Genomic DNA, 9,989 nt, shown 5'->3' with positions numbered 1-9,989 from the left:
TTATTGGCTGTTCAGTTTGTCAATAAACTCTGAATGCAACATGATTTCTATGTACAACAGGCATGGACAGAGGCACCATCTTTGCCTAGTGCCCTTTTATCCATACTTCTTAGATTACCAAAACTGAAATTCGCAATCGTGACCTTGGGCAAACATGGATGCCTGATGCTGGAGAGATCATCAGATGGTAAGTTCGGGACTCCGGCCGTGACCTTTTCTTTCCCCTTACGCAGGAATGCCTTCAACCGATGCTTAAGTCTTCACTTTATGTACAGCAGAGAACCCTCCGATGGGAGAAGAAGATGCCGATAGCTTATTGCACTCTTTGGAGCAAGAAAAGGATGATAGTGTAGCCAGACCAATGTGCATTCCATCGGTAATGTGCTTTGCTAATCGACGTCAAATAAGCTTTCTCGTTGTGTTATTATTGTGTTTAAAGCCAGTTGGAGATACTAGAGCAGCTTTCTGTGCTGAATTTCAACAATTCCCAATTACTATCTACTGATAATGCATGACTTTTTGATAATAGTAAGTCGCTTAGTCAAAAATGAATTATGAGATTGAACATATCAACCAATTGTATAATTGAATGTGAAAATGTGTCCTCCCGTTGCATTGAAATGAATCTCTTTTTCTAACTTGTTGCCAGATATCTTCTTAAGTCTACTCTTGAAAATGCTGGTTATACTTTTCCTCTAGCCATTGTCCGGATTACAATTGTTCAGAATGAGCAGGTCCTTGTCAATCCTCTATGCTTATAAGCAAAGTAGTCTAGGAAAGGAAGCCTGATTCAGTCAAGTACTTCTATGCTAATGAATTTAAAATCCGTTATGAACTCTCATCTTACTTCCCAAAAGCTAGTATTGAGGTGGGTGAGCCCTGGGCCATATAAACCACACATCGAAGTCCCATACCATCGATGAAGGATCCAAGTCGCATACCTTGCAATAAGGAAAAATAAGATATGATGTTTAAACACAACGTAAGCAATCTCGAATGGTAGTTGCCTTACACAAATCACCCTCTCCATGATCCTCGAATGGAAGGCGGGTTTCCATTTACTACTACAGTACAACCAACAAATAAATTTTCCCATTTTCTGTTTTGTCCCGATTACTTCATTCATTAGATGTGATTGGGGGAGAAAAATATTTTGGCAATGTTGCTCAAAGGCAGCTTGGCAGTTTCTAATAGTTTGTAGTACCTTCCATTTTAGAAGCACACGACACTCCTAGGGTAGAAATTTGGTTTTATACTTGAAGTGCCCGCGCTCATTATTGTTCTAGCTTGGAAATGCATGACATTGTCTGGTTTGCATTGATTACATTGGAATAATAACTAACGACAATTTGTTTTCCTGTCAGAAAGTGGTAAAACTGAAAGCAAACGGAATTGGGACATTGACCGGTAGATTGCTCGTGGGTACTGCCGAAAGGATACCGCCATCAGAACTAGTCGACACAACTGGTGCCGGCGATGCTTTCACCGGAGCTATTCTCTATGGTAGGCTTAGCTATAGATTAGAAACTCTCCATTTGTTTGTGCAGTTAATCATGCTTCATTTTCATGGTGGGATAGCACAGCTTGGTTGCTCACTCCATATTTTGACTAACTGTTTCCCATTACTCATATTCTGTCACGTGATAAATGACAATGTAAATCATAAACTCGGAGATAATCATGCAAGTATCCCGCATGGGCCAGACCATGGTCAACAGTATTATTTGGTTGCAAATTACTTTTGCATCATAAACTTTACAAAAGGTCGTATGCTCCCTATCACATGATATTTAACCATCAATCGTAGATAGACAAAGTATGATATGTTAGAGCGACATACCACATGACACTCCACACCAACATATAAATGTGCAAATGCATCGGTTCTCTCGGATGAAGACCTTGACGTGTTCTACTTTCGTTCTCGTTCTTGCAGCATTGTGTATGAACATGGGCCCGGAAAAGATGCTTCCATTTGCTGCCACAGTGGTAAGTAGTGTTGGAGTTGGCGAATACTTCGGAGACCCTTGTTTTTCACACCGGGTACGCCCACGTGAGCTTAGGGACACTGAAGTGTTATCTGATGACATGTGACCCCTACGTGCGGAATGCGGGGGTTCGGGGGTAGCGCCCCCGACACGGGTGCCCCGCTGCCCGGTCAGCGGGCGGGGGTTCGGGGTCAGCGGACGGCTGCCCCGCTCGCCGGTGAGCGGGCGGGGGCTCGGGGGCAGCGCCCCCGAAACCTCAACGGGTTTGGGCTTTTATTTAAGCTGGCCCGTATGGTGCGAGATTAAGAGATTTCGTATAGGTTTAGGTTTTGGGCCCGTTTGGGGCACATATATATTTTGCTCGTTTTTCTGATCATTGTAACGAGTTGAGTGGCTGTAAACCGAAAATATAGTGAAATCTCTTTGCAGGACGTAGCCCTATTCGAGGGTGAACCTGGGTAAATTCGTACATCGTCTATTTTCTCTGATTTCTGCGTGATCGTTCTGTTTCGGTTCTCGATACATCCCTTCATGTAGACTTTCTTCCTTTGAATTGATGAAGTGACAAGAGAATTATAGTTGCTACCTAGAAAGTGTCTGAACTTAGTTAAGTCAGACGAAAGACAGGAACATCACATAATTTTGTCATACTAATCGCTTATGAGTTGTTCTTTTCATCCCACCATTATTCAACTCCAGGCGGCTGCTGGGTGCAAGCAACTGGGAGCTAGAACTGGTCTTCCCTTCCGGACCGATCCATTTTTGGCTCCGTATTTAGACAAACCGGCAATTCTGTGAAATCAAACACAGAAAGTCTTCCATGTAATGGCGACTCATGGAGCACACCGATTGGTTATGGAACATTGGATAATTGAGTTTTCATGGAGATCAAGTCTATGTATACCTGCTAATTAGTTATGGAAGATTGGCTATGTCTAAGTGTGCCTTTTGGAGAGCACAATGACGAACATGGAAAACACTTTGCTCCAACAATGTCCGTCCTTGTCGATGGATACAAAATCCACATGAATTCGATCCCAAGTTACATTCAGAGATCTTTGGGCTTTGTATATTACTAAGTCGCCTAGTTGGTTGCTGTCGAATATCATGACGCGCTCATCGTTCATGTTGACCAAATGACATTGCATAACTGTGATAAAATCATCAAATTGCACTCGGCAAAGTTCGACACAGCGACACGCTCGAATAACAGGTTTCCTTGTAATGTTATCGTCACAACGGTCTCTGCATTGTTGCTTCGTATTACGCGAAGTGCCAAGTCATGGTCCACGCCAACGAAATTAAGCAAAAACAATCCACAAAAACGAAGGTAATAAACTTTATAATGTAACCTACATGTTCAAGGAGTGAAAATTTGATTGCCAATCTTAGCTCAACGGGTTGACCCATCTATATCAAACGGCCTAGAAAGCATCAACCCCCAATCCAAGAACCGACGATGAAACTATGGAGTTAATACAAAACGTGAACCTTTTTTTTTTCTTTTTTTGAGTTATAGTAAAGTTAATAGATAGTATAATATGTTTAATACATTCTTAAATTCATTTGAGAGAGAGAGAGAGATGTTAGTGTTGACATCGTCGATGCTCAACAATGAGCAAGGTGACCAGCACGGTGGCAGGTCACGGTGGTCGGCGATGGATGAGTTAGGTTTCGGGTTAGCATGGGGATTTGGAAATTTTAGCTTTTGGTTTGGGTATTTTTGAAATAAAAATAACTAGCATTGTGAGTAAATCTAGAATTCTAACCAAGATCGAGGTGCAAATCGGTGTCTAGGGTTAAAACTGAATGTGCAAAAACTGTGTATTTGAAAGTGAATATAATAGGGCGGAATCTTAAAAAGATTAAAATTAATGTTGTAATATCTTTAAAAAGAACGAAAAAAACTTACATTCTTATCTAGATACAGGTCCACATGGACCGGTATCATAATTGCTAATCTCATGAGCATTACATATGCGATCAACGGCTGTGATTGCGCTGGGTTCGGCGATCCGGGTCCAGGTGAGACTTTCTTCTTCAACTAGTTGCATCTGTCTTGTTTCGGGCTAATTTCGGAAAAAACAAAAATCCATATTTTATGCCAAGAAAAAGAAAAAGAAAAATCGATCGTCAGTGGTCGACCACGTGAAAAGCGGTAAATTATTCTCGAGGCTAAGACCCATCAGCATTCCCATCCAACGGACGCGATCGCACCGAACATCGGCCCCCCCCCTCAATCGAGACCGTCCCTCTCCGATCCTCTCTCCCCTTCTTCACATCATGTCCACGTCATCCGACACGTCCGTAGGATGACGTCAGGTGGAGGCGCTTCGACGCGCAAAGCAACTCTCGTACGCTAATCGAATGAAATAGAGAAAGACCCCATCAACGGCGAATCCGACCGGGCAGCACCATGCAACTTACTTGGAAGTTTGAGACTTTTGGAAGTCATATCATAAGGACGTGGGAACTATTCTTTTTCATTTCTTTTTTTAACTTCTCTTCACGGCGTGGCCGAGGTTTTGAATCAATTGCATCTTTCTACGGTGTTCTTATTTCGAAAATGCGGAGCGGGGTGCAAATCCGGGCCGACATGCAGTGCGATTGATTTCATGAAACGCCGACGGGTTGCGAATTGGATTTGAAATTCTTTCGTAAGCCGCGTGCCTTATTTGCGTGATTTTGATGCCGCCAAACTTGTTTATCAAACCGTCAATTGATTTTGGATTTCATAAAATTCACGAATCCTGAATTATGTAAGAGGGAAAGAAATTTTAACGCCCGGTCGTGAGCTGAGCTGTCCCCCCTGAGTCCGATAATGACCCACGTGTACAAAGGTTGAGCTGTCCTTGACAAGCTGTTGTATCGGTCTTCTTAATCAAACCCGTAATGACAAGCTTTCCGTAATTAACAAAACTCTCCGAGTGTTGACTTTGACAGCAGAAAGCGCGGAGGGGCGGGAAAGGAGGAGGAGGAACGCATGCATAAATATCTTTCGTAAACATTGATGGAGAAACGCAGAGAAGGGCCAGGAGCACACGAAAACGGCTTCCAGAAAATCTCTGCCAATCGATACTCTCTCTTTCTCTTTCGAAGAATTTGAAGCTTTTCATTTTGTGACGTGAATGTTTTTTGGGTTTTGCTCTTCTTCGGAGTGTTTGCTTGGAGGAGTGAACCGGACGCTTCTGCGAGAACGAAGAAGTCGAAGTTTGTTGGTGGCCGGTTGGACGGTTTTGTTTAGAGAGGAGAGGAGTTTCTGACTGGATCGTGTTCGGTCAAAATGGTACAAGTGTTTGTTGACATATTCTTCGGTCTGTGGAATGATCTTTGTGCTAGCTAAATCTTTCGTCGAATGTGACTGCTCATTGCATCGTATTTCTGTCTGTTTTTGGTATTTCTGTCAGGCTGAACTTTTCTTAGACAAGAACAAAGACTATGTTATTGCAGAACATCAAGCACTCTTGAGTGCTTCTCAATGGTCTTTTGTTTCTGGATTATTTCCGCCTCCGGCTGAGGAGTCTTCCAAACAGTTAAAGCACTTGTGGTTAATAGGATCTCGATTCAAGGTTCATGTTTGCTTGATCTCTTATGCCTGATTGCCGACTTCATCATTTCTTATGTCTTACTAATAGCGTCCCTATTGACTTATGCAGCAACAATTACAGACATTGCTTGAAACTTTGAGTGCTACTGAGCCACATTATATACGATGTGTGAAGCCAAATAACCTTCTCAAGCCAGACATTTCTGAGAGTATAAATGATTTACAACAACTGCGTTGTGGGGTAGTACTTTTACTGGAATTCAGTAGCCTTGGAACAAGTTTGGTTGCCTCAAACCAATCTGCTGCTGTTCTTAATTCTTTCTGACCTTTTTTTCCTCTCTCGCTATTGCACTTTAGGTTGTTATGGAGGCCAATAGGATAAGTTGTGCTGGATATCCAACAAGAAGGCCCTTTTTTGAATTTGTGGACCAATTTGGGATTCTTGCTCCTGAAGTTCTTGACCGCAGAGGAGATAGACATTGCAGATGGCCGACCTTACCGTCCATGGCCACTCACCTCCACCTCCACCTCCACGCCTCTTCACTTCCCACCCGAATCGCAATGGTCATTTGTCTTTTGTGACTTTTGATTTCTCTAAGGACATGCAATGGCCTCAGTCATGGAGAACATTTTCCGGCCATAAATTAAGATGACTAATGATTTCTAATGGGGCAATGCAATGCGTTTCTTGATAGGATTGGTTCTGGCACTGGGTTGAAATTTCGGACATGAACTAAGATAAAATTTATATTTGCAGATTGGTAAAACAGAAGTATTTCTCAGAGCTACTCAAATGGCACAATTTGATGCTCGTAGGACTGAGGTCTTAGGAAGATCGGCAAGCATCATTCAGAGAAAAACGCGTTCTTATTTGGCAAGGCGAAGTTTTGTCTTGCTCCAAAAGTCTGCTATGCTTATTCAAGCTGTTTGCCAAGGTATATGCTCAGTAGGTGTCATACTCGTCTCTTTAACTTTGGGGGAATCTGTATTTCGGTCATTTCACATACTAAACATGGGAACTGGTTGTGTATATAGCCTGAAGTTTCTTCTTTTTCCAATTTCAGTACAACTCGCACGTCACATATATGAGAGCATGTGGCATGAAGCTGCCTGCCTCAGGATTCAGAAATATTTGCGTATGCATATTGCTAGAAAAGCATATAAGGACTTGTGTTCCTCAGCCATATGTATACAGACAGGCTTACATGGGATGGCTGCTCGATGCGAGCTACGACTGAGAAAGCAAATCAAAGCTGCTATCGTTATTCAGGTAGGCGTCCATTCTTCATCCAGAGTGGTTTGCAATCCTTTTGCCAGTCCAAGCTTTTGCTTCCACCGAGGAGTTCGAAGCAATCTTTGCCTCTGCTAATGTTCGTGTCATCCGATTTCCTTGTAAAAGGTTTACATAATAATGTCTTTTTTTGCTTAAAATACTGATCTTTATAGGATTCCATACTTCTCTTTTCTGTTTTATATCACTTCGGAATAATCTCTCTCTCTCTCTCTCTCTCTCTCTCTCTCTCTCTCTCTCTCTCTCTCTCTCTCTCTCTCTCTCTCTATTTTCTTTTTTCCAGAGTCATTGTCGCAAATACCTGGCACGGGTCCAATATCTGGATACTGAAAAGGCAGCACTTACAACTCAGTGTGCATGGAGAGGGGGAGTTGCTCGTAGAGAACTGCGGAAGCTTAAGATGGTAATTTGTTTTCTTTCGTCATATGACTTTTTTTCCGATCGTTTGGTATATTGTTAGTGGAAATTCAGTTTGGACTTGTTCGTCTGATTTTAATTCTTTCCAATTGTCCACAAAAAGAAAATCGATGCAGTGTAGTAAGTGCAATTTTTCAAGAAAAAAGGTACATTGAATTAGTAGGAAAATGTGATTTTGGAAGTTGGATGAAGGAGACAGGCAGACGTGGATAGAATGGTGGTATTTGCAAAGGAAAATAAATCATCAGGGCTACTGAAAAGTGTACCTCATAATGACTTAATGACTTGCTTGTTCTGCTGTCGCCGTTGCATGTTTGACTTGTCAAATTCTCGGACTCATTTTTCAAGGTGGAAATTTTGATGAGCAGTTGAAGTTGCCATGCATTCCTTGCCCATGTTCTTTACCAGTTGTGTGGTCTTTCTGAAAAATTTGGAGACCATGCCCGTTCTTTTCGATTTAGTAATAGGTTCTTTCCCTGTGTTTACACAGGCTGCCACAAATAAGCTAGAAAAACAAGTGGAAGAACTTACGTGGAACTTACAACTGGAGAAACGCAGGAGAGTAAGTCTCATGGCATTCTATCCTTACAATCTCCGTCAGCTATAGTCTAAGTTTTAACTTTAGATTTTATTTGCTGAAGTTATGGTCCTTATTGCTGTTTCATTTGCGTGGAGAGCAAGGCCATACATGTGCCGCTCATTGGTCGGAGGTCTTCCTCCACAGTATAAGGTCTCCTAGGTTTGGCTGTCTCGTTTCCAATGCATGCAAGATTAATAAGGCCTTGGACAAATATAAGACTTGATTATTTCCGTGAGTTTTAGTCATTGAAAAGTTACTTGATAGCTAGTTATCTATTGCTTCGTTCGGAAACTTTCATGTCTTGTTGCTTTTTGGCTTAGAATCAGAGGATTTTGTTGAGAAGCAGTAATGAGTTTCTCAGGCAATTGTTTGTGTAATGTATATATATCATAAAAGTTTTAAGAGTGTTTGTGTTGGGCAAAACTTCATGATAAAGGAAAATGATTCCGAGAAATCAATTTTCAGGAAAATGTTCTCCCCTTTTCAAGTTAGGGAATTCATTTTCCTAACTTTAAACTTACATATTTTCTTTGACCGTAATTAGTTTTCCGTCGACTGATCATTTTCAGCAAACCAGATGCGTGAAAGTCCAGAAAACTAATTCGCGAAAAATTCTTTCACTCAAACAAATGCTCCCTAATTTCTTGTTCATTTTGCTAAAATTTTGCAGGCTGATTTAGAAGGGTCAAAGAATCAAGAAAATGCAAAACTACAGTCTGCTTTGAATGACAAACAACTTCAATTCAAGCAAACCCAAGAGTTGCTTTCAATTGAAATCGAAAGACTCAAGGTAAGATAGTTGGAGCTGTATCTGCATGTTCACCATCATCTACTTATGAGAGTTATAAAATGTTTAGATGCCTGTATGGAGGTCCTATCTTTTACATCGGGAATTACCTTTTTCAAATAATTGCAGGGTTTGATCAATTCTCTGGAAAAGAAAATTGGTGACACTGAGAAAAAGTATGAGGAGACAAAAAAGATTGGTGAAGAAAGACTGAAGCAAGCTCTGAAGGAAGAGTCAAAGATGATTGAGATGAAGACAGATATGCAAAGGTTCTTTTCTTCTTGCTTGCCTAATTACTGTCCACGTTAAAAATGAATAATGCAATGTTAAACCAGTCAATGGGTTTCCAGTTTTCTTCTTTTCCTCTTTTTGGATTTCTCCTTAGTTCTCATGTCAAAGACGTTTTTTCTTCCTATCTGAAGGCTGGTCGAGAAAATCTCTGACATGGAAAATGAGAACCAAATACTTTGGGAACATGTAATCGTGGAGAATGGGATAAATGTAATACAACGCAACTTTATCATCTCTACTCATGGTTCTGGATGTACATTACCGTATCTCACTTTGTGTATCTGTTTCTTAAAAACCTTTATAAGCAGGAACAACGGAGGCCAACACCTGTGAAGAAGTATGGTACATGTCGAATTTTGCGGAACCTTGTGTGCAAGTGTATATGTATTTGGAACACAATAGATGAGCAAGAGGATTGAGAACAACAAGGCTTTATTGTAGGGAAAAGGACATTAGGAGTGCCAAAAGTTGTGTACTGTACGGCGCTCACTTTAATGCCAAAAGTTTTCGTCGACTCACTTAAATGCCAAATCGAAGAAAAAATGATCACTTAAGTGTTACCGGCGAGAAATTCTGGCCAAATTAATTATGTGGCTTTCAAAATTAAACTTTTAATTTCAGTTGCTTTTATTTTTTTAAGTCTATGTGGCATTTTCATGTGTATATTTCTCCCTCCTTTCCCTCCACGTCCACCCTCCTTCCAAACTCCAAATGTTATGGGCATAAGCCGCCACTTCAGAAACTGTAACAGAAGACATAGGCTCAAAGTACGCTAGAGGAATTGTTATGCGGGAATGCCTTGTAGCTGTAGTTTACATAGTTTCCTTGTACAAGAGAGAAGCACTTAACGTATTTGTTTTGATTCAATAATTTTGAACCCCGTTTTATGAATGAACCTAATAAAGAAAAATGAAAAGAACAATTAAGTCGCGAATGATAATCATTATATTTATCTATTTTTCTATTTTTTTGTTTCTGAGAACAGGTTTGGAATAGAAATCGAAAGTAAAAAAAATCTAATTTTCTATTTCTGGAATAAAAAAGAGAAATAAAAACTCTTCTTATCGCTCGCCCTCGTTACTAGTCGG

The 9,989-nt window shown here is 40.8% G+C and overlaps 3 protein-coding genes across 3 annotated transcripts in view; all 3 read left to right on the top strand.

Annotated features, from left to right (window-relative positions):
* Nucleotides 1-3,171, top strand: part of LOC115662349 (uncharacterized) — a 56,723-nt gene extending 53,552 nt beyond the window's left edge. Inside the window, exons 8-12 of the mRNA XM_056320352.1 lie at nt 61-187; nt 276-376; nt 1,365-1,503; nt 1,937-1,989; nt 2,688-3,171. Of these exons, the coding sequence (XP_056176327.1) occupies nt 61-187; nt 276-376; nt 1,365-1,503; nt 1,937-1,989; nt 2,688-2,786 (519 nt within the window). The 3' untranslated portion in view covers nt 2,787-3,171. The remainder of the gene's footprint in view (nt 1-60; nt 188-275; nt 377-1,364; nt 1,504-1,936; nt 1,990-2,687) is intronic.
* Nucleotides 3,172-5,028: 1,857 nt separating this feature from the next.
* Nucleotides 5,029-6,117, top strand: LOC130137358 (myosin-9-like). The gene is made up of 4 exons (XM_056308242.1): nt 5,029-5,274; nt 5,396-5,557; nt 5,645-5,776; nt 5,893-6,117. The coding sequence occupies exons 1-4, from the start codon at nt 5,272-5,274 to the stop codon at nt 6,115-6,117; spliced, it is 522 nt and encodes a 173-aa protein (XP_056164217.1). The 5' UTR covers nt 5,029-5,271.
* Nucleotides 6,118-6,314: 197 nt separating this feature from the next.
* On the top strand, nt 6,315-9,408 carry LOC115676039 (myosin-6-like). The gene is made up of 8 exons (XM_056312624.1): nt 6,315-6,470; nt 6,600-6,805; nt 7,110-7,229; nt 7,734-7,805; nt 8,494-8,613; nt 8,740-8,879; nt 9,033-9,111; nt 9,210-9,408. Exons 1-8 carry the CDS (start codon nt 6,329-6,331, stop codon nt 9,318-9,320), a joined length of 990 nt encoding a protein of 329 aa, XP_056168599.1. The 5' UTR covers nt 6,315-6,328; the 3' UTR covers nt 9,321-9,408.
* The last annotated feature ends 581 nt before the right edge of the window (nt 9,409-9,989 follow it).

The sequence above is a fragment of the Syzygium oleosum genome, unplaced genomic scaffold, assembly GCF_021117445.2.
Source record: "Syzygium oleosum isolate NSW1041296 unplaced genomic scaffold, Sole_v2.1 Sole_v2.01, whole genome shotgun sequence".
Lineage (NCBI taxonomy): Eukaryota > Viridiplantae > Streptophyta > Magnoliopsida > Myrtales > Myrtaceae > Syzygium > Syzygium oleosum.
The sequence above is the reverse complement of the archived record's forward strand: the minus strand, read 5'-3'. Positions and strand labels throughout refer to the sequence as shown.